The sequence below is a fragment of the Lycorma delicatula genome, chromosome 1, assembly GCF_047948215.1.
Source record: "Lycorma delicatula isolate Av1 chromosome 1, ASM4794821v1, whole genome shotgun sequence".
In the NCBI taxonomy this organism is placed as follows: Eukaryota; Metazoa; Arthropoda; class Insecta; order Hemiptera; family Fulgoridae; genus Lycorma; species Lycorma delicatula.
Genome location: NC_134455.1, coordinates 187,295,707 through 187,321,720, shown reverse-complemented (window position 1 = coordinate 187,321,720; position 26,014 = coordinate 187,295,707). Strand labels below are relative to the sequence as shown.

The 26,014-nt window shown below is 28.4% G+C and overlaps 1 protein-coding gene across 1 annotated transcript in view; it reads left to right on the top strand.

Moving 5' to 3' along the window:
* Positions 1–23,572, top strand: part of Cda5 (Chitin deacetylase-like 5) — a 398,887-nt gene extending 375,315 nt beyond the window's left edge. Inside the window, exons 15-19 of the mRNA XM_075368390.1 lie at positions 4,781–4,910; positions 8,017–8,179; positions 16,619–16,763; positions 18,409–18,607; positions 22,733–23,572. Coding sequence (XP_075224505.1) covers positions 4,781–4,910; positions 8,017–8,179; positions 16,619–16,763; positions 18,409–18,607; positions 22,733–22,894 — 799 coding nt within the window. The 3' untranslated portion in view covers positions 22,895–23,572. The remainder of the gene's footprint in view (positions 1–4,780; positions 4,911–8,016; positions 8,180–16,618; positions 16,764–18,408; positions 18,608–22,732) is intronic.
* Positions 23,573–26,014: the final 2,442 nt, after the last annotated feature.

Sequence of the window (26,014 nt, the reverse complement as noted above, 5' to 3'; positions counted from 1 at the left end):
ATCAGACAGGCTGAAATCTAACGAGTTATATTACTGAAAAGTATTCAATACTACGAGTACATCAAAATATTTAATATATTTTTAACAAATATGCCAATCTCGAAGGCGTAGTGGTAGCGACTCGACTTTTCTTTCAGGGCTCCTGGTTTGAATCCCAGTCAGGCAAGGCATTTTTCATACACTACAAAATTTCATTTCTATATTCCTACCTACAAGCTTCTCTGTGAGCTTCTGTAGTAAATTAATTCATCAAGTAAAAAGAAATAATACAACACTGAGGCATAGGTTGAAACGAAGAAATAAATAGGTGTAATATTGTAAATGATTATTTAATTGACCATTTTCGATTACTTACATAAATAAAAAACCAATATTCTCTGAAAGTATTTTTTTATTTATACAATATGTGAACATAATATTTTCTAAGATGCTTATTAGAAGCATGACAGAAGACTAAATAAATAATGAATTATATAATAATTATAATAATACATAAAATTTTCTCTTTACACCAGTGTAAATCAGTTAATAGTTCTCATTTTAAACATATTGCAATTTACAAGAAACAAAATCATTAACTGCTTCTCTTGCTTGCTCTGTAAATTGTAGAGATCAATAATTTGATGAAAATGACTTTAAATTTCCGTTTAATGTCTGCATGCTCACAAACGCAAGACTGATTGGGGTATTGCAAGTTGGTGTGGTACAGAATACATCAAAACTCAAAATAAAAATTTATTATAGATTTACATAAAAAATAATTTTTTCTTTTTATGTTATATGGAAGACCTTTCTGACAGATTTTACATTTTCATTAATTTGCTGTAAAATAATAGATCTTTCAATGTTAGTGAGCTACTTTTTTATACAATGAGATGTTTGACAAACTCTGAATTTAATTGTTCCTTTTCTAAATAACGTCAGAGTTTGTCTCACACATAATAACCTATACAAATAATAATTCTCTGCATTCCCCCAGGCTTATAAAGCATGAAATAAACTGACCTAATGGCAAGTTTAGTAAATTTTTTGAACAAATAATTCCTTTTACCCAGATTAGCTCTTAAATGACTACACAGTACTGTGTAATCAGTTAAAAGCATTCATTGTATGGATGTTGTGCTAAGTACTCATCAACTACTACTCTAAAAAATACAATCAAAAATTTGTTCTGTGTATCACCAAGCAAATCGTCATGGTTATTTTTTAAAACATATTGAGGGTTTTGAATTTTTACAAAAGTTCTTTTACCAGCATGTTTGAGTTCCAAATGTGAATAAGAATATTATTTTGCTATTTATGATTAAGTTGTTATTATCTAATGCCGCTATCCTGAAAATTACAGCACTTTTAGAGTTGATGCATGCATACATGCACATGCGCGCATGTACACACACACACATATAGCATACTCAGATTCCATTAAATTAATAATGTTTTTCTGAGCATGGCTGACTAATACAGATAAATCTAGGAAATTTCAAGCTTGCTGAAGTTTTTTATATAACAGTACGTAGAAATAGGTGAGCCTCAGTTTTTGTTAAAAGGCTCCCTTGTGATGAAGTTAAATGTATATTGTATTTACTGATGAAATTACCTTTGTCTGCTGAGCAGTTCAATGTGTTAGTTTAAACTTGCTTTTGGTAGTTAGAAGAGAAGATCTCTTTCTCCTTTTTTGAAACTTTTTAAATAAACTATTGGAAATTACCTGAAGAATTCTAAATTTACCAATATGTGGTGATTTTAAGATTAACCTTCTACACAGTTCTGTTGTTATCAGATTTCAGCCATTAATCTATTACTTACTTAGAGTTACACATATATCTGTAATCTGTATTGATAATATTTTAAAAAATTTATCAAAAGATAATTTTTGACTTTTTGTATAGATTATGTACTTCTGTGTAATTTTCACACTACAACTGTCATACTATAAAAAAATGTTTTACAAGTTACATCTTCTGTAAAATTTCAACAACATGAATAACAACTCACGTTCTTAAAACTAGACAATTTACCTTAAATAATTTTGTTTATGATTCAATATTTTCCAGTTGATTCCCAATAAGTTAAAACTTACATTTTAGAAATAAAAATTAAATATTTTTCATTAGGTATCAATGAAAGTACTTCTACTAAAACGATAGTAGAAGTCATTATTGTCCTTTTACAAATTTAATTAATCAATCTTTTACTAATGAAGCATTTCTTTCTTACCTAAGTGTTCCACTTTTATTCCACTCCATGAGAAAGGAACAATACTTGATTTACAAAATTATCATCCTTCATTACTATCTGTATTTTCTAAAATATTTGAAAAAAATTCCAAAAATAGACATTAACTTTCTTTAAAAAAATATATTGATCAATTTTCAACATGGTTTTACTAAAACATTTTCTATTAACCTAGCTGTTTCCAGAAATTTTTAGAGAATATTTTTAATGACAGATGAAAAATTTTCATTTTTTCTATTTCATGCATTTTTTGCTATCTCAATAAAGCTTTCAATTAAATTGAAGTTCCACAACTCTTCTAAAGTAAAAATGTAGTAATTTTGCAATCAAGCCTTACAAATTGTCATCTCTTAGTGACCATAAACAGACTTTTCCAATTTCATCTTTTAATAATCCATAAAAAAATGTAGGTTCTTATGTCAAAATTTTGAACACAAGGTCTGATAAAATTGTCTGTGGTCACTTGTTCTACCTAATTATCATACAGAAACCCATGGTGATTGTACCTCACTCTCTTAACCAATTGTAACCAGAATTAAACAGCATCAATGATTCATACTCCGAAGTTACTGTGCAAAATTTCATAAAAATTAGTTTATCAAATCTGAAATACCAAGGAAAACAATAATTAATAGAAAAAAGCCAAAAAATCAGATTTATAATCCCACAACCATGAATGAAATTACCAAAATGCATAACCAAAATGATACAATTCTGTACTGGAATCATCTAATCACTACAACAATGTGACTTGATTCCAGAAACACCAAAACAAAACATGGGTTTTAGCCCATACCCGCTTTATGAGATTTTCAGTAAGATCCATCATCAAGAAATATTCTTAGCTATTGAATTATGTAAAAATTTATACTATTCTTTGAGTAAAATCTTTAGAACAAGGATCCATAACTATCACATCTCCCCCCTTTCCCATGACCAATTGTAATCATCATTGCTCAATATACAGAAATCGTCCTGCCAAATTTCATCTAAATTGGTTTATCCATTATTCTTAAAATATCAAGCAAAAATAGATCACCATACATGCATACTTACATTAGTAAATAGGCAAAATGTTTCTGTACTAAAATCGTGCTTTTTTGTTAGAATAGATACAAAACTCTGAGTTTGCAAAAACTCTGTCATGCAAGATTTTACCCATTTACCATTTTTTTCCTTTACACAGTATACTTCTTAGTAATGCAGTATAAATCTACGGCTGAGAAAAAAATTGTTTGTTTTGAAAAAAATAATATTAATTTTCTTATTTAGTTATCTTTTATTAAATTAATGGCTTATATATAAGATTTTATTTAACATTCAGAATTTGATTATTTTCTACCTTTTTTTATTATTTTTTAATTTATATATATATATATATATATATATTCTTTTTTTTCATTTATGTATGTAGCCTTTTTAGTGTTTATTTAAACTGATTTAAAATTTTAGTCATATTTACTATACACTATTAAAACTGCTTATATATTAACATTATTTGTATGGTACTGCTTTTCACATCTAACTTCTTGAAATTATTTCTAGTATTTCAATTTTCAGCATCATTTAAAAAATAGTGAAAAGATTTACTTTGAAATAAACACTTTTGAAAATATTGAAATTGACGCTTTTTTATATCATCATAATTTACAATTAAAATAACTTCTTAATTCTGTTGAATAATAATTACAAATATACTTTAATATTTATATTTTTTCATTGTATATTAAGTGTATAAATCCAATCAATTTACAATTTTAGTGGAAAAGCGAACTGTAAAATGAAAATCAGTTAAACATCTTTATGTTGCGGAGTTGAATAATTAAATTCAGTATTAACGCTAGGTATGGTTAAAAAGTTTCACGAATAAATACAACAAAAAATGTCCTTTGACCTCAAATATGTTATGCTAACATTAGTATAAAGTAACTATATTAACTTCTTAAAAACAGAATCTGCTCACAATCAGGGTGCATACAATGTTTTTAAAAGCTAATCAAGTTAAAAAATTCAAGGAAAATAATTTGGTTCTAGACCCACGTCCATAGTTTGCAAATGATGTTATATGATTCAGAACCATACCTGAATTAAAATGTCTTAAGTTATTCTATTTTATTCATAGTACCATTTATCAACTATTCTTTTAAATTCTTTACCTGTCATTTTCAATTTCTTTATTATTGAGTAATTTGTATTAAGAAATTCAAGAAATGTACACATTTGTTTAATAGTTTGTATTGTCAGTAAAGTGATTTTTATAAAAGAAAATTGTTTTTATTTCTTCTTTTTGAGTAAGAGATGGGTTTACCTGATTAACAAAATATATTTTGTCACTAAAACAATTAATATACACTAATTGTAGCATCTGAATAGAACATAGTAAAAAGGTGGATGAAAATTTCTTTACAGAGGGAAGTTTTGTATAATACAACATGCTGGCTGGAAGTAACTTATTTTGATTACTCGTACTTCATTTATATTTGTTATGACATTATACAGTTCTAAAACAGTTTACACACACTTAATTCTAAAATATTAATTTCAGGCATAGCTTTGGTGAACAGTTTTCACAGAAAAAGTGGTTACGAGAAATTGGAGGTCAGAGAGAAATATTATCAGCATATGGTGGTGTCCGACTGGAAGATATAAGAGGAATGAGAGCTCCTTTCTTATCTGTAAGTATTTGTTGTCTTAAAAATATATGCACAGTTTGTGAAAAAAAAAATGGTTTTGATTCTCTAACTTTACTCACTGCATTAAAAAACAAATATTTAGTTAATTTTTTCCAGTTAGCATTCTAAGAGATTACATATTTTGATGTTATCTCAAGTTAATAAGTTCTCTGACCAATAAAATTTATAGATATATTTTTTTATAAGGAATATTTGTTTTTACAAACAATTTACTGAATCTTCCCGTCACGTACTATAACTTGTTCAAAATCATTTTAAAGTAACGTTATCCACATTTTGAATTTTAATATCAATTTTTCTTAAGTAAACAATTTTAATTTAAGGTATTCAAACATCTATAAAACTTAAGATTTAAGCATAATTCACTGAAGAGAATCGATAAATAATAAATAATCAAGCCAACCTGTACTATGAATCTGTCCCTGGCCCTATTTTATATATCAGTTAACATGAATCAGGTTTTGTGGAGTTCTTCCTAGCTTTTGCTAAGAATTTACTCTACGTTTAAAGAAAGGATTAGCTAAGAACGTTTGGCCATAAAATTGTAAATTAAACTAAATAATAAAATTTGAAGATCAATCCATTAAAATGTCTTAAAGATGTTTAAAGAGCTGCACTCTTTTCTTAACATTTTCTAGAGAAATCTGGAAGAGGGAAACCATAAAATTTAATAAAGATTTGAAATAGATGGCTGCGACATTTTTCAGAAAGAATTACAGATTTTTCACTTCTTCCAGAACTTTTTGTATATAGTAAAGACTGTACATAGTAACAGCAAATAACTTGCTGTTCCTAAACAGTATTGTAATGCCGTAATGAATATTGTTTTTTTATTATTTATTTTATTAATCCTTTCTAGTTCTCTTGAAAAACATATCAAATATAGAATATTTAAATAATATTCAATTTGTGGGAAATTTACAAGAAGTTTTAGCTCTTGGAAAATATTCCTAAATATTTCTCTGCTAATAATTTTTATTAAAATTTTTAGCATTTTACTCATTAAAAAAAATTCCAATTAATTGTGTACTTCTTAAATATTCTAAAATATCTTAAATATCAAGAATTTCATACAAGAACAATGTCAGTTTTTAAAGCGTTTTTCCTTCCCAAGAAAGTTAATTATAAATTTTCAGCATTCTATAATGCAACTGAAGTAATAACTGGTCAATATTAATACAATGTATCTTATGTTTTATTTCTTCTTATCCACATCAATTCGCTATTGCGATTAGTTGAAGATTGATTTTATTTGCCACAAGATTAATACCTGGTATTTCACTTTGAAGCTCCTTGATCAACTACTAAATATGACATCATTATGAAATGTTAATTCTTAAAGCTACTTCGAAAAGTCAGAAGAGAGTTAAGGATGGAAAGACTATAAAAAATCTTCGTTTGATATCAGTAAAGAAATAATCATGTGGACCAAAAAGTATGTAATAATCACATAGACCAAATTTAAATCAATTATTCCCACACATTTTTATTTATGAAATAAATAACCTCACTATACTCAATCAGTTAGCACATATTATTGTATTATCATATAACACAGTATAATTCTTTAGTTTCTGAAAAAATATTTTTATTATGTTCAATTTCATGATAGTGGCTATGGATGGCCGTTTTAATGGCTTGTGCTAACAACTAGAACTAAATTATGTTCCTTGCTGGTATTAAACTTTACTGTAGCCAAACCATTAAACTGAATTTGAAGACCACTTGCAGTATATTAAATTAAATTTTCTACAAAACATTCTGTTTGTTTTTTCAATATCTCTTTCAGTTACTGAGAAAAATAGTTTTAAAGATGCAACAGTATAGGACACAGCTGGTCAAACAAGACAGCCACTGCTACTGTTACTGTGTGTGCAATGTAACTGGCTCTATCTGCCTTGATTACTTAATTAAAAAACACATTAAGAAAAATTATAAATGAGAAACAAAGTAGTCATTTCCTCATGGTGTTTGTCAGGTAATGCTAAGAACTGTGCAAAATGTTTTTACCCACATGCAGGAGGGGTAACCAGCTACAATTTCTAATTTTTAGATAGCGGCCAACTCTTCTGAAACCCACATACTTAAGATTACTAAAATTTTCAAGTCCTGCTCGAACCAAATTTTTCCCTGAAGAAATTATAATATACTGATAGTTTTTTATAAAATGAACAGGCTTTAATTGTTGTCAGTGCTATTGTCACAAACATGAAGATAATGAATGCAGTGGGGGTCCAGGGAGCAGAGCCCCCGCAAATCCCACAGGCTAGTACTTAGTTAGCTATCTAACATGGCTAGTGTTACATAAAACTACATTGATTTGTTACTGTATCTTTGTCTACTCCAATCTTTATTATGACCGTTACCCAAGCTATGCACTTTAAGTAAATAATCAAAGTTTTACTCTGCAAGCAACTGAATATAATTTGCTGGGCTTATTAAAACTTATGTGCTAGTTTAAGGTTAATGAAAATGACCAAAAGAAATTGTGCTGATCTACTTGGCAGAGTGATAGCATCTTGGCCTTTCATCCAGAAGTCCCAGGTTTGAATCCAATCAGGCATGGCATTTTTCATATGCTACAAAATCCCATTCTCATATCCCACGCATAAGCTTCAAGCTTATGTGGTGATATCAATAAAAAAAGAATTCCTTGCTTCCTAGTATACCTGGCATTTTGTTCTTGAGAATGGCATAATTTTTTCAGAAGACCTGTGAGTGTCAGATCGTTTAATACCAATCATGGCAATTAAAAGACACAAAATATCCTCATATGACCAGATATACATTGCCAACTATCTGGTGTCATGTGATCAACTTGCTGACTTCTCACTTGTGATTTGGGTTCAACATCTAGTTAGAATAATGTGCCATATCATGTAAGTGATGATGGTGGTAATGAGTTGGGCATGTTAAAATAGGCGATTTCAATAATTCTTTTTGATCCCATGTTCACATTTATTATTACAAAATGTATGGAAAGAACAAAGATGAATTAGAATGTCTTCTGGAAGAAATATTTTAATTAAGTGCAAATTCTATCCTCCCAATAAAATTATTTACTAATACGTTTTTTCTTAATATGTAGGTAGGAGGAAACAAGATGTTTAAGATGTTATATGATGGAAATTTCACTTATGACTCATCAATGCCCGTGTATGAAAATAGACCTCCAAGTTGGCCTTATACTCTGGACTACAAGATATTTCATGACTGTATGATTCCACCTTGTCCAACACGTTCTTATCCAGGTAAATATAATGTATTAATTATAAAAGAAAACAGATTAATTAATAAATATTAATTTAATAATCTTGTGTACATTTTTGTTACTTGTGATTTATTTTCATGTATTTAGATAATTAAATATTTTGTAGTTATATTACTTTACATATTCAACAAAATACATAGACAGTCAATAGTTTTTAAGAGAAACACAGAAGATATTCTTTTTTTCTAGATATTTTATCCATTTTTCTGGATTTGATCTACATTAATCTGAATCAACAATGTCTTAGTGCAGTTGCATTAGCTGAATTCAATTGAAGTAAAATAATTTTAAAAATGTATGTTAATATAACAAGAGATAAATAAAAAATTAAAAAATGCGACTTACGCATGTTCTGGTTTGGTTCCATCACCATCGTGACTTTGTATTAACTAGCAAATACCTAGTTTGAATTTTGAAAATCGGAAGATTGCGAAGATATAACAGCATTTCTGAATAACCGTAATCTGTTAGATTGAGACCTGATGTACCTGATGCATGCAAAAATTAGCTTTTAACCTACTAACAAGTACCCCTTTTAAATTTTGAAAATCAGACGAATGTATGGAGAAATATTAAAAGTGGACCCCATTGTACCTCCCAAAACAGCATTCAAGGGGTACCCTGTTGTTACCAGATGATGGTGATGATAGGTCTACCCTTGCACGAGATGCTTGCATCACCTCATCTAGTCTCACATGCAATCCCCACAGGAAGTCTATTATTAAAAAATTCTTATTAAACAGAAATTTTTTTAATTTAGTTAATATTATTTTATTTTATGTAAATTTTAATTCTATTATTTTTGCAATTTTATTCATTCGATGGATTTGAATCATTCAATTCAAACCCAGCTTACACAGTGATAGAGGATCACAGTTCACAACTCATTAATTCAACTCATCAAAGTTTGTGCTTTGAAATCAGCAAAATCTCTACTACTACATATATTTTTGTAAATATATATGCATTTATATAATATATATACATATTTATATAGCCTATGACACTCCTGGTAACGTAAGGATTCCAACACAGGGTCATACATCTGAATCGGTTTGGCCATTAAGCTGCTACAATTAAAAAAAAAAGATTGAAGGCTCAAGAGAATAAAAAACCCCAACTGTAAATTAAATAACAACCACTCAGAAAATATCAACTGACCAGGAACATACAACATACACACATACATACACCCAGTGGCATACTTAGTGGGGGCGGCTCACTCTGAGTGGCGCTTTTTGGGGGTGACAAAATCTCACAATAAATAATAATAATATCTTGTGATCTGAACTAAAAATTTGAACTATTTCTTTTCATATTTTTGTCGCACCTACAATTCGGACCGATTAAAATGAGCACGGAACATTTTATTATTTAATCTGTGACGGAACCAGGAAATCCCTTTTCTTTAATGTAGTGTAGTCATCTCACTTGCTCTAGCGACTGGCAACACCATCTGTACTAACCAGTTGCCTTCCGATAATTCCCCCTGTTTTATTTTGTTCATGATGAATATTAAGTGATAATTAATTCTTTCATATAAAGAATAGAGTTCAATCTTATCTAACACCTACATCAGTCATTCAATTCACACCCACTCAATTAACCTCATTTCATGATTTTCTTTAACTGTGGTTGTGATTGTTAAATTATTGAACATTGTCGAAAAATTGTATGTAAACTATAAATCAATGGTCAACATGTTCGACTCTTGGTATACATACAACCATGTGAGTATTACAATTTTTATTTTTGTTTACCTGCTAGTTAGAAGTTTTTACTGCATACTATATGGTCAATTTTATAAGTAATAATCAAAATTTTTTGTACCTGTACTAATTAGTTTAGGATATAGTGGTAATTCCATTTATCAGAATAGTAAATATTATAATCTGACTTTTATTCAGAACTACACATACATTTTTTTATAAAGATAAAGGGTCAGTTACATAATTTAAACCCATAAATTTGTTAATAGTTATGTAATTTTGGAAACACTAATTTGTAGTGTAAATACAATCATTGATGGACAATCAAGATTAATTATTCGCTTGTTTGCACTTTCTGACTATCTACTACGTTGCCCAAGCTTTACTTAATTAAAGTAAAGAAATCAAAAGGGGTTAAAAATTTTAATAAGTTCAATTTTTTTTTAAATATATATATTCCTTATTTTGGAATTTTTTTGATATGAAACCTTGGTTATAGCCAATTATATTATATGTGTCAATATTATATTGATATTTATATTCGTTTTAGCATCAAAAATGAAAAGAGTAAAAGAAAGCGGGGTTGCTTATTGTAATAAAAGAAGAGCTAAGGAAGAAAATATTAGAAGTGAGGGAGCTATACTTAAATATGTGAAAGGTCCTGTTCCTGAGACATCAGATTCCATGTTGGGCTTAAATTCATCAGAGGCTACTGCTGCTTCAAACCCATAACAAACTGAAAAAATACAAAAACTAGATACTGTTGATCTGGTGCCTGTTACGAATGTTGACATAGTTTCTGAAGATCAAATTGAACATCTATTCAGTCAGAGTCTGCAACTGATGCATAGACATGGTTCTCAATAGCTTAGAGAGAAAGACTGACATAGCATCGGTATTGTCTGCTGCACAATACTGAAACTTAAGACGGAAAATGGCCTGAGCATATAAATCAAAATGTGCGATTGTTGCTCATTCAGCAAGGCCAGGAAGTTGTTCAGCATATCAATACTAACTTCGCCGAAGTGTCAACAGTGCTCTTTAACATCAAAATGAGAGACGAGGCGGCTTATCCGGTAATGGTTTTACCGCACATTGACTAATGGCAAAAATGTTTTACGGACTTGGATGGCTTATTCTCCTTCCAAAGTATCATTATTTTTGCTTTTGCTGTCATTTGTTTGAAAACATAAACATACCGAATGGATCAAAATTTGCTCATCTGATGGATTTAACACTTGGTGGAAACTGAATCCTAAGGTTTAAGTCATGAATCAAGTGCACTACACAACCAAAATTATTGCAAATGGAAGCAGTTAGAGATCACAATTTAAAAAGGACTGTCTATTGACAAGAATGAGCAAAACGTTGTGGCAAAGGAAACAAAAAAATGGCAAGAAATTCTTATCAGAATATTTGATATAAGATTCCTTGTGAAACAAAATTTGGCCTTACGTGGTCACAGAGGAAATGATACTAGTGCTAATAGAGGCAACTTTTTAGAATTGGTGCATTTAATCGCAAAGTACAATCCTGTACTTTGTGAACATCTTGTAAGATCTAAAATGGCTAGCAAAATTTCAATCACTTATATATCACTAAAATTCAAAACGAATTTATTGCAATTTTTGGAGATAAAGTTTGCCAACATATCATTAGACAAGTAAAAAAGGCCAAGTACTCGTATTATTCGATTAAATTCTTCAGCACTTTGGATGTTTCTCAAAAAGAACAAAAAAAAAAACCAGGTATTAAGATTTGTGGTGATTGAAAATCAGGAAGTACAAGTAGTGGAATCTTTTATAGATGTTTCATTGAAACAAAAAATAAAACTGCTGAAGAATTTCAATCATTTTTTTTTAAGCAAGCTTGAAGCTGATGGTCTCAATATAATGAGCTGTAGAGGCCAAGCATATGATAATGCTGCTGTTATGGCTGGAAGGTGAGTTCAGTAACTCTTTTCAGTACATTAGAACATTGCTATTCATTTTATTCCATGTCCACAGATATTTGGGAAGTTCTGATAGCAGCTACAGGCAAAAGTTTAAAAAGGGTTCAGGATATGCGATGGAGTGTAAGAGGCGATGCCTTAAATATGAAATGGCATCATTACGAAGAAATTTTGGTCACTCTGGAAAAACTGACAGACAGATGAAAGCTTAAACACAAGAACAGATGCAGGAACTTTGCTAGTTGCGATACAGTCATTTTCCTTTCTTTGTTTTTTGGGCCTCTGGCAACCTATGCTACATGAAGTGAACAATGCACAAAAATATTTAAAAACAAAGGGACTCAAACAAAATAAAACTGCACTTAGAAAGTAAATATTTTGCAGATGGTAGTGATAGAGAAACAAGAAGAATAGAAAAATGGTGCTACAAGTTATGCAAAAAAATATGTGTGAAGAACTTTGCACTTCCATGGAACCTCAGAGGTGCAAAACAAGAAGGCACATTTTTGATGACAAAAGTAGAGATGCCAATTTGTCCCATGAAAATGAGTTGAGACAGAAGCTGTTTTCTTTGTTAGATAGAATAATTGTAGAAATTTGTGAAAGATTTCAGCAGCTACGAAATTTGGCAGAAAGTTTGTCTATCTAACGCCAGCTATACTACAAGATTTGGACAACACTGAATGTAATCTAGACTACACATCTGCCAAAATTGACAAACAGGACCATGAGTTCGACTACGGGCTTTCATAGCTGCCACAGAAAAAAATAAAATAAAAAATGCCATATACAAAATTAATTCATGTGGATCCACTTGGATTATTACAATTTATGGTAAAATCCAAGCTGGAAGATACTCTGCCCAATATTATAATAATGCTCCAAATATTTTTCACAACTGCCATCAGCAATGCCTGATGTGAGAGAAGCTTTTCAAAACTGAAGTTGATCAAAAATTATTTAAGATCAACAATAATAAGGGCTAACCAATCTGGCTATCTTGTCTATTGAGCAAGAAGTATGTGATGCTCTAGACATTGCTCTTAGAAAAAGTAGACAAATAAAGTTTTAGTTAGACAGAAATTTTATTTTTAATTCTATTAATTTTTCAATAAAAATATATATCGTAACAGTATCATTCTAGTTTTAATTGGAAGCTGATTTGTGTTTTATATTCTATTCGCTGTTATTTGTTATGTGTTCTTAATTTTATGTTATAATAAGTTCTTATACATATGCCACTTTTTGATATATCTTGTCAACACGTATCATAAATGTATATATATCAATAGGTGGCATACGTATAAGAACTATTGTAAAAATGTGTTTATCATACCAAAAAACATACATACATGAGTTCTTTATTTGTATCCTGTACAATACACAATAACAAATTTATTCTTGTCGCAAACTTTAGAATTTTTGTAAATTCTGGAGCCTTTTGGATCCAAAAAATAAAAATACCTAATAAGATAACCAAAAAAAATAAATATCTAGATAACGTGATAGTGAATTTAGCTTATGCCCTGGCTGGCTGAAACCCATGCTATGCCACTGCCTACACCCTAAAAACATTACACTATTTTTTGGGCAGTCATGTAAAAAAGAGTTTATCTGTTTTAAGAAAATTTGAAAAGATGTATTTATTAATAATCTACATGATAGGAAATAAATTGAGGGTTGTAACCTAATATATAATCAAAAAAGAAGGGCTGGACTTATACTCTGAAGTATAAGTCCACCCCTTTTGATTTAATTTTAAGTTAAATTAAAATGTCACACTTTCCAGATTAATGTGTTAAAATAAACAGTTTAAGTAAATAATCTTGAAATTAAATAGAAGAATAAAATGTGTAGAAATATATATTTTCATATAACTTCTTGTAAAAATGTTTTATTTAATTTGGCACTGAGAAAGTAAACTGTTTTTACCCCATTTTTCTTACCTCCATAATAAAAGGCATGTGTGAAACATTGAGTTACGAATGCAATCTTTTCTCTAAATACATGATAATAGTAGACTTTCAGGCAAGTAAAAATATTATCAAGAATGGAAAATCTTACTATAATTATCCTTCAGTTAGTTTTATGAACCTGTTTGGCTGTCTGGTTCCTGTGACTCAGGTCAACACACTTTACATGATCACATAGCAGATTTTGAGGACATATTTTGAAAACATCATCTTCATTTTCCTGCCAGTCATAGCAGAAATCAAAAGTAATCTCACCATAGCTGTCATTTTAATATAATTTTATTTATTTTTTTTGCAAAATCTACCACTTTTTACATAAATAATTATATTTTATCCAACAGTCATTGTTAAAATGTCACTCAGTTAAAATACAAAAAAAAGTGACACTAATTAATATTAAAATTTAACAAGAGTTTTATCAGTTAAGAAAACAGTCGTTAACAATGACTACATTCTGAGGAATCTTTGCTGTATATATTTGCAAAGAAGGGCTGGCTATTGTGGTATCAGTCAACCAAGCAGTAAATATGCTTATCTCTACAAACATTATAATAATTTAAACTCCACTTATTCATTAGATCTCTCATCATTCATCTGAAATTCCCATCAAAATTAACCTTGAATATTAGTAGATCCTTGCTGGGTCTATACGCTGGATTTCAAAATATTTTTAATGGTAACATTAATTCATTCTAATTATTATGTACATTAAATAACTGCATTTCAAGTATAAAGTGTTTTTCTGATTTTACATCTCGTATTTTACTTTATAAAACTAAGACTTCAATTTTCCAAGTTAAAATGTTATAATGAGACCATTTGATCACTTGAATTTTTATTTAGATCTGCCTTACATGTAACTAATTCATTTTTGGTAATATGTACATGAAACTCTACACTTTAGTGCACCAACTCCACTATTTGATTTTTACTGTTTAAATTTTTCTCAATTTCTGTTCTTGGTACATTAATTTCAAATTTTGATTTTCTTTTTTGTCATAATTTATACTTTATAGTATTTGTTTATCCATAAACTTTTTTTATGTTTAAAAATTGCATGAATATTAAATTAAAAAGAAGTTGAAAAAATAATACCTTGTCGAAAATCAAATTTACACTGTAGGTTCATGATGGTTTTATTTTTTGACATGGGTTACAATTTTTTATCAATTGGATGTTGGCCCTACAATTGAAATAAAGGAATTTGCTTGAAAATCATAATATGCATCCTGTGTACAGAACAAATTATAATATGTCTCAGACAAAAAGTAACTCTAATTAGATGATCCCCTTGGAATGTTAGCTAATGCACACATGCCAATATCATTATCTATTTATACTATCTTTATTTAACTAAAATAATTTCAATTATTTTTAATTTTATTAACAAATTTTTGGGGTCAAACTGCATGAATTAGAATGCACAAATTTTTATGTAAACTTCTCTATATTGCCCATTTCAAAAGATGCTATTGTGAAATACTCAAACAAATTTGTTTATGTAACCTTGGATACACACTTAAACATGTACTTAAATAAGGTATATGAAGTGAATGAAATACCTCTATGAATGCTATGCGTTTATAGGATGAATGATTAGTTATCAATAACAATAACATACTAAAATAACAGTTTCCAAACCAATAATTATAATTAATAGTGAATATTAATCTTGTAAATATGGATCATACTAAATAACACAAACTAATATCTACAAAGATCTGTAAATATATTTACACAGGTCAAATATACATTTAATTAAATAATTAAAATAATTTAATTTAATTTTTTTTTATTAATTATGATTCTCTGTATTTAAAAATTGTTCTGTAATTTTATTAATAACTTATTCTTTTATTCTGATATTATTTTTAATTTTAAAGAGTTTATGTAAAAACTAAATAAATATATTTTTCTAATAAAATTAATATAAATATCTAAACTCATTAATATAAGAGTTGAACATGAATGCGTTATTATAACAATATATGCTAATGTGTAAGCTTTACATGCAATGTACACAATGTACATTTCTTTTAACAATATTAAAATAAATGTTTAAAAATTCAGCTATTGTTTGCTTTTTTGAATCAAAAGATTATTCATACCCTGTTTAACATTTTTCCTGTTTAGCCTCCAGGAATTACCGTCAGGCATTATTTCAGAGGATGAAATGAAGTGAAGTATAGTCTTGTAAAGTCTCAGGTCGACCATTTCTGAGATATGTGGTTAACTGAAACCCAACCACCAAAGACGCATCCACGATCTAGTATTCAAATCTGTATAAAAGTAACTTGTTTTTACTAAGATTTGAACGTTGGAACTCTCAACTTCAAAATCAGCTGATTTGTAGACGCGTTCACCACTAGACCAACCTGGTGCGTTTCCCTATGTAACTTATCTCAAGAATTCTGCCTGAATTGATTTTGTATCATAAGTTTTATTACTTTTTGAGTTCAATTCTGTTATTTAATTCATCTTGTTTACCACACAGTTTTTAATATACATCATTAGATGAAACGAGGATAACATTCCAAACAAATAACCACAGTATTTAATAATAATTAAGTCATTTTATTACTTATTCTGTAAAAAATAATTTGTGTTTTTATTTTAGTCCTTTTCATTTATTTATGATTCTCTGAATTTAAAATTTGTTCTGTTATTTTGTTAACTTATTTTTATATTCTGATATTATTTTTAATTTTAAACAGTTTATGTAATCATATTTATTAAGTTCTTTATCTTCTAAAAAAATTTCTTTGATGATTTTTTTTTTTTAATAGGTGTTTGGGAGGTCCCTATGGTTATGTGGCAAGATCTTAATGGTGGTCGTTGTTCTATGGGAGATGCTTGTAGTAATCCACCAACAGCTGATGGAGTATATAAAATGCTTATTAAGAATTTTGAAAGACATTTCACATCAAACAGGTATTTTATTCTTTTTCACTTATCATTTAAATAAAAAAATATTCAGCTTTTTGGATTTAAACTGACATTTTTGGTAAGCTATTTTGTAATAGCTTTCCATGTTGATAAAAATACAACAACAAACATACCATTTTTGGATACATATCTAATAAATTGCAATCTTAACACTTACTGTGTTTTCAGCACATTTCATAAATATGAATACAAATACTATTATTATTATTATTATTAATATTATTATTATTATTTAGTAATAATATTATTACAATACTAAAGATTAAGATTATATATTACATTAAGGATTAGGATTAATATTAAATAATTCTAATTACAATATTAAAGATTAAGATAATTAACTTTAACAAGTTGTTACTTTAATATTAATATTTCTTGCTCAGTCACATTCAATTTTTCTGGAACAGTTTAAAGGAATTTTTAAGTCAATTATTTTGTATAGAAATGATAACTATAGTTGTGAATTTTATAATATCTTTAATATACTAATCTAAAAAAAGTTACAAAATTATTTGTTTCTTAAAAATTTTTTGTGAACATTTATACTGATGTTTGTATATATATATACATATACTTTATTATTTATTATTTATTTATAAAATAATTCTATTAAAGAAAATAACTGTCAAGAAAAGATGAAAAGGAGTGATTTATATAATTCCACAAGGAGAGTGAATTTTTCAGAGAAAATCCTCTTGCTCATATAAATCTGAAAGTAATTTTCTAAATGGATGGTAAGAAACCAAAGAAGAAGGAAAATAAGAAATCCCATAATAATTTCAATGAAGTTCATTAAATTTCAAAAATGTTCATTTCGTTTAGTTTCAAATTAACCCTGAAACCCTATTTTAGGTGTACAAGAAACTATTACAAATAAATTTTTTGTTGACTTAAAAAAGTACCTAATACATCTTAATATCTAACTAATATCTTAATGAGTAATAGTAATTGTTAATGAGATCCTAAGAATTACTGTGATATCAAAACAAGTTTCTTAATAATCATAAATAAAAATAAAAAATCAACAAAGACAAAATTGTATCTTCTGAATGCAGTTGAATAAACCGCTTATCAAAAAAAAATGCTGAAGTATCACTGGTATCAATCAAATCTTAACTGATGTCATCATCACATGCAATGTTTAACATAAATTTGGTTATAAAAGTAAACAAAAAGATTTATAGAAAAACAAGTAAAAGAAACAACAAAGACCTTTACATAGTTACAATTTATTGCAACAAAGTATAGTGAATAAAATGTTGAAATGTTCTCTTGAAATCTGCTTATTAGCTAACTAAAACTTAGATAATTAAGAAGAACTAACTAAAGTTTTTGAAAAAGATAAAAAAGTAACTGAGGATTATAGATTGTATAATAAAAAAAGCAGCTATTAAAAACAGAAAATGATGGAAAAATTCAATTAAGAGCAAGGTAATTAAGTAAGTCAATGAATTTTTATGCCTTGTGTACAAATTGTTTGATAAATAGAGGAGAGGAAAAATTACAAAAAGAATATTAATGGTAAAAGACTCATTTTCTGAATTTTGTAATTTTAATTTAAATAAAAAATTATATCACAATAAATTTCTAGAAATCAGTAAAAACAAATTAAACTTACTTTATTTTACAGAGCACCATTTGGACTTTTTTACCATGCAGCTTGGTTCACACAACCTCATCATAAAGAAGGATTCATTGCTTTCTTGGACACAATTGTGAACATGCCGGAAGTATGGGTTGTAACCAACTGGCAAGCTATTCAGTGGGTTAGAGATCCAACTCCAATCAACAGGTTAAACAACTTTGCACCATTCCAGTGCAACTATCCAGTAAGTGGAATTTTCATAATAATGCAATTTTACAGACTGAGTGCAAAGTATTGTTACCCTAAGTGAAAAACTTATCTTTCACTCACTCTTTATAGATAGGGTGTAAAACAAATACACATTTTTTCTTTTATGTTAAGCTGTCTCTGTTCTTAAAAACCTATTTTTCAAGTTAAAAGTGAAAAAAATTTGAGATTAATTAATTAAGTTCAGCATAAAACACAATAGTTCATTTTTAAGTTACTTATTTTACAAACTTAGAAAATCATACTGCAGTCTTATAAAACTTCCTTGTACAAGCTAAATTATGAAACTTTCTCATCTCTTTGAGGGCTAACCATCTTTATAAATCTCCATGCTTATATATTATGTAATTACATAATACATAGTATTACTAGCTCCACATCACAGGTTTGCCCGTGCTCTATGTTACTTGCATTTCCTACCAGAGTCAATTTTTTTATTTTATGTTTTTTAGTCAAGTAACCGGAGGCAGGTGCAGCTGCCAGTCATACATACAATAACAGTGCTAGTGGCTGTGTTGGTTGAGCAGTTGGGCCATATACTGTCGCACCTCTTAAAAAAATTGAAATTAAAAATACTCAAAAATGGTTTTCAGATATTTATCTGAAGAGTATTTGCAAGCCCAAATCTAGCGAATATGTCGTTTATTATATTTATGGGAAAATTTGCAGTCATTGTTCAAATTTTTTTTGCCTTTCTTTTATTCCCTTTCACTGTTAAATTTCAAAAATCTAGAAATTGGATTATTCACATGAAGAAAAATCAGATTGATATCTTCGTTTGTTACAGAAAGATTAAAGAAATAGCTGGGTTTCAAAAATACATTTTAAACCTTTTAACTAGGAATTTCAAAAATCTATAAATCGGTTTTTTGATATTCACATGAGGATTACACACAACAAAAATCCAGTTGATATTTACATTTTATCCGAGAGATTAAAAAAATAATAAATTTAATTGTTACTCCATTTTAACTCTAAACATGGAATTTCAAAAAATCTGTTCTTGGTGTGTAATTGCAGCATAAGAAGATCGTACCTACAAACCTTCATCAATTTACCTTTAGCAGCATTTGCTGGGCGTTAATTATTAATCAGTCACAATATATTCCTTTATATATATATATATATATATATATATATATACTAGCATCCTGTTGTGGCTTTGCCCATGCTACATGGTTACATACCTTTCCCATAGTGGTCAAGGGATGTTTAGCCAATCAGGGCTCACTTTGGTCCCCCTAACTGTCTAGCCAGAGGTGCCAGAGCTGAAAATGGTTTTTACGTATTTATTTGAAGAGTATTTATTTACAAGCCTCTCAATCGAGTGAATATCTCGTTTAGTATAGCTGAAAATGAGGAGAATTTGCAGTTGTTCAAAATCTGTTACCTTTCCTTAACCCCTTTCAAAGTCGCATTCCAAAAAATCTAGACATTGCGTTTTAGATATGCACATGAAGATTACACACACACAAAATTAAATTAATATCTTTATTTATAACAAGAAATTTAAAAAAAATAGTAAAATAATTAAAAAAATAATAAAATTTAATGTTAACCATTTTAATTCTTTAATTTGGAATTTCAAAAAGAATCTAGAAATGGATTTTACATATTTACATGAAGATAACATAAACAAAAAACAAAGTTCATATTTTCATTTATTACCAAAAAATTCAAATAATAGCCAAGTTTCAAAAAACAATAAAAAATCCAATATAGACTTTTAAACCTGAATTACAAAAAAAACCTGAAAAATGGTTTTTAGATATTTATCTGAAGAGTACTTTCAGGCCCAAATAGAGTGAATATCTCTTTTAATATAATGGAAAATAGAAAAAATTTGTAATCATTGTTAAAAAATTTTACCTTTCTTCACCACTTTCAAGGCAGAAGTTCAAAAAATGTACAAATTGCTTTGGATATACATATTTAGTTACATATTTCATTTAACATGAAGATTACACACACCAAAACTTAAGCTGATATCTTCATGTTATCGAGAAATTCACAAAAAAAATCAATTACACTGTTACTCCATTTTACCCTTTAAAATCGGAATTTCAAAAAATCCTTTTAGTGTGCACTATACTGTAAGAAGAATGTGTATATAAAATTTTCATCAATTTATCTAGTTTTTGCTTGGCATTGATTATGAATCACTCATGATACGATATTCAATTTCAATAAGACCTGTACTGAAAAATATCTTGGGAGCAGCTTGTCACAAAAAAGGAGCATGAGAATTTAGCAGCCCAAATAGAAATGCAGCTCTGTAATGGATTATTTATTATTTACAGATTTTAATAAATAATTTTTCATCTTAGTTTACAGCCTATGACACTCTCGATTACATAATGTAGCTACTGTTAAAATTGGTATCAATTAATTTAGCAGTTCTTGAGATATTTCTGACATACAAAGAAACATTTCCTCTTTATATAATACAGATTTATTACTATAATTTACAAATTATATTATACCTAAGAGAGATATCCAATAGTGTAAGAAGGAATCAAATAAAAACAGAAAAATTGGACCAAAATGTTGTTTACAATCTTAGCAAGAAACAGACAACCGTAAAAGCACAGAAGACAAAAGAAAAATTGAGCTTTGATTCAGAAAGAATTAAAACCAGAATATAGTCACATTTCATTGATTTTCAATTAATACACTGGAGAAACAAAAGATTAAAAGAAAAGTTTTAAAATTGAGTAAATTTCAGAAGGAGAATAGAGATTTTCGCTATAATTCTTCTTTTGGTGGAAACCAAAACTTCTGCTGGTAAAAAAAAAAAACTGAATGGCAAGGATTTGTTATTAACAAGGAAATTCAGTTTGAAAACAAATAAGAACTAAACAAAAATAATTAAATATAACAGAAGGCAGGAGAATGAGAAATTAAATCAATACTTGTAATATACCAAAAATTGCAGAATTTTGTATTGAGGTAGCACAAGCAACAAGAGAAAAGATCAAATATTGATGCAGAAAAGATCAAATATTAGTATCAAATATAGATCTACAGATTAGAACTGAGTTCTAAAAAATACTTGGACAGAGTATAGTACTTTAACATTAAATGAACACTGGGAAATGCAGAAAGGAAAATAATAGAAACCTTTGAAATGTGATGTTACAGAAGGATATAGAAAATTTAGGTGGTTTAATTAAGTTAGAAATTTAAATTCATAAAACAAATAGAAGCAGATAAAAGTTGTGTGCTAGAATCTTGTAAAACGACTAAACAGAATGATGGGTCATATATTAAAATACTTTTATTTAATCTGGTACGTAGGGAGGGGGTGTGTAGAGAAAGATAAAAAATCACATGTAAAAGAAAAAACTGAAAACGTTGACTGTATGTTGAGGTTGAAAAATTATTCAGGACAGAAAAGAGTGGAGAATAGTATAAAATCAGTCAACTGACTAAGCCCCAAAAAACTACTTTTATTAAAAATTCATTATTTCACTTCAAATTTTAATTTCACTTATGAAATTTTCTCTTAACTTTAGTAAAATTTATTTTAAATAAAGTTCAATTTTGGTGAATACTCTAATATCTAATATAATACTTTAAAAAATGTTTTATCACTTTTCTGGATAGTGCCACTTTAGTTACTTTAAATGTTTACTAGTAAATACTATGTAATTATAATTTTATTGGAGAATAGCAGACATTAGATGTCTAATACAATAATGTAACAAGTTAATTTCAGTTTTTAAAGAGTTGATTTCTAAGGTATAGATAGGTATCATTGATATGGCATACAATATTCCAAAGAACCTGCTAGTCTGAAAAGTAGTTAACCGTTTTTTGCTTTGGAGTAACTGGATTGGATGCTATATATAATTATAGAAATCATATGAAATAAAAATCTATTATATACTATTTTAGAATTTATTCTACACGATCAAAATACTAACAGTATTTGAGAAACCAATTATTTTTATTTTATCCCCTTCTGTATGTTTTTTGGCTGTATTTGTACTCGTGCAAGTGAATTTACTTAATAAAAGTTTTTGGCAATCATAAGGAATGCATTTTTATCAAATTTGTCAAATAATCAATATTTACTATCCCTTTGTATTTTACTTTACAGGATCGTCCAAGAAGGTGTAACAACCCGAAAGTTTGCAATTTATGGCATAAATCAGGCGTACGATACATGAGGACTTGTCAACCATGTCCTGAAATATATCCATGGACAGGAAAAACTGGTATTCGGAATAGTAGAGTTGATAATGAAATTGTTCAAGAATAATAAGTTAATTGAAAGCTAACGTGTTCAAATGGATACAAACGAAAAATTATCTGCAAGTTTGCTCATGTGGTCATTTCTTCATTTTCTGCGTTACATGAAAATAAAAAAATGCATAAAATGGAAGGACTAGCCACATAATAAAATTATTTATGTTTTATGTGATTTATTTTATTATTTATTTTTTTACGATCAATCATATTATTTAATCCCCAGTTGAATTGTGTTTCATCTAATAAAAAAAAAAAATGCAACTAAATTAATTTATTATTAATTAAAAGATTATGTGAAGTAGCTTTCAAAATTTCAATAATAAAGAAGTGAATTCTGTAGCTTTAATTTAGTTTATAGAATGAGTAAATATTTCTTTTTTTTGTACAAATTGCTCCAGAGCTGTGGAAAATTAAGTAAAACAGTTAGTGTAATTAGCAGAAAAACTAATTTAATGACACTGCCTCATTTTTTACATGTGATAATTCCAATACCATATTAATATATTTATTAATTTGTATTTTGTATAAATGTGAAATGTCTGTATTTTTAAGAGTGTCAATGTAGACCTAGTTGTATGATAGTTATCTATTAATTTAAATATACCTGAGGTCTCACATTTTCAATTATTTTCAGTGTTTTTTTTTTAATAATAAGTACTCATGTGTTTCATTTTCTAGAGCTCTTTCATTGCTTATCTTTTTTCCCTTGCTCCGTTGTCTTATAATCCTGTTTTTCTTATAATATCTCAGTGAATTTTGCTGTTATTATGTAAGTTTATTTATCTGTTCAGTACTGTAATATTTCTTGTACTAAAATAGAAGTGGATTAAATATATTTCATTGCAACCAATAAGAAATCACCTTTCATCACTGGATACTGCATAAACCCTGTCATGACAAATTGTGAGGAATTATTTAATTTCAGGTATCCTTTTTCAGTGGCAGTTGGTGATGAAAATTATTCATAACTATAAACTTTAAAAAGTTAAACTGAATCAAATTTAATAAAATGTTATAATTTTTTGAACTTATGTTATGATTTCATAAAAAAACAAACAAAAAATTGTTCTTGGAGCTAAAATATTCAACCTTGACAGTTCATCCTAGATAGATATCACTGGAATTGTGTCTTCAACTACATTAAAAATAATATAAAATAAGTTAGAACATGGAAATCGCCTACTAAGTTCTAGTCAAGTGTGCATCCTGTCCTTTTTATTAGTCTAACAACTAAAACTGGCCTTAATGCTGATAAAATAAAATAAACTTAATTATTCTTACATTACATAAAATTTTCACTATTCTTTAATTTATTTATTTAATTATTTAATTCTTAAATAATTAAATTCTTTTAATTAGAACAGTTCATCTCTAAAGTCAACTTCAATACACAACTGATGAACATAATTAAAAATTGGAACCAATACAACTGGTCTTCAAGGACTGTATTATTACATGTGCAAAGGCCAAATACTAATATGTTTTGGCAATTTTTATATGCGAGGCAGTGTTTCCTTAATTTAGGCAGCATTGGAATTTGACTGCCTCAAAATGTTCATGCTGTCGATCGTGTTTAAATCGTATTAAAATGTCTGTATTTAAAGTCATGCATCTAACTATGGAAAAAATCTGTCACTGGGGTATGTTCACAGTTCCGTACTGGATCCTCTATTCTGGAACCTGATTCTTGATGACTTCTAGAGAATTTACTTTCAGAAGGAGTTTAAGCTTTCTCTTAAGAGTAAGGATTCCTTACTCTTACTGCATTCTTGCTACATTTAGAGAACAGAGCCTAAATGGCTTTAGCTATCTTAGCTGTTACCCAGTGTAGTACCCATGTTCTGTTTAAGATATGCTCCTCTGAGGCTACTGCTGTTTTGAGGAAGGCTCAACCAATGGATTTGTTTTTGAAGATGCAGATGCTACGTGGAAATTGCAATGGAGACAGGACTCAGAGAGAGGTATTTAATAATTACAAGTTATAATTGCAAGTTTTTGAAATACTGCCTGGGAAAGGTGTGCCTGAAATTATTAGCATTCCACATTCTGTTGTGTTGTCTGCCCTATGATATTCAAACCCTCACTTTTGTAGTACAATAAAATGAATGGGAGACTTCATTTAAGAGGTCTGTTGTAGAATTCATTGAAAACTTGGGGTGTGTATGCCTCTAAAAAATCTGTGTAAGAGATGATCAGGATGATCAGGTTTTGTCTAACCATGGGAATTTTTGCAGACTGTCATACTCTGTGAGAAATCCTCAGCAAGTTGTTAAATCACCAATGAAATTCGGAAGTCTCAGTTTTTCTGTGAAGGGAATCCAGTAAACAACATTTTCATACAGATAACTGTAAAGACTAACTTGCATAAAGGATCATATAACTAAGAGAAGGGTGAGCAGTTGTGAATCAGTCTAGCTGCCTAATGAAGAGTGTTTATCCCCAGCTATTTTACTTCTACATTTAAAAATATACTGTGATCTCATGAATGTGCTTACCAAATTCACTTCTTGAACATCCCTCAGCTGAAAACTGATCCAGTTTATAATAAACTGTTACAAAATATCTTTTTTTAAATAAGAAAGTAAAAGTAGGCTAATAAATAAAATAAAATATTTTAAAATAATTGTGTAATTAAGTTATGTTTCAGTTTCTTCCAAGCATTATGTATTTCAAAAATCACAACGCTTAAACATACTGCACTCAAATAACAATAACATGAAAACTAAACGAGATATCAACAATCCAAGAACATGTGGTTACAGAGGAGATTATGCAGAACACAATGCTGCCAACCACATATCACTAAATATCTCTGTTGGCGCATAATTAAAAACATTCAGTCTTTTTGAACAAACCTTACATTTAGAAGACAGCATTAATAGATTAATAGCAGGAAATGCAATACAAAGTATGTTTTAAAGTTTCTTTCACTTTATGCAAATGATTGCACTAATCATATTGTGCAGCAATTAAACAGAATATATGTTTGTTAAGATTAGAGTTGATAAATAACAAATCCTATTAACTAAACTACATAATAGCTGAATTACTTTTAGCAGTAGAGCAAGAGTAAATACTTAACGTTAATGTTGATGGATTAAGGAAGCTTACAAAATAATAACACACTAGA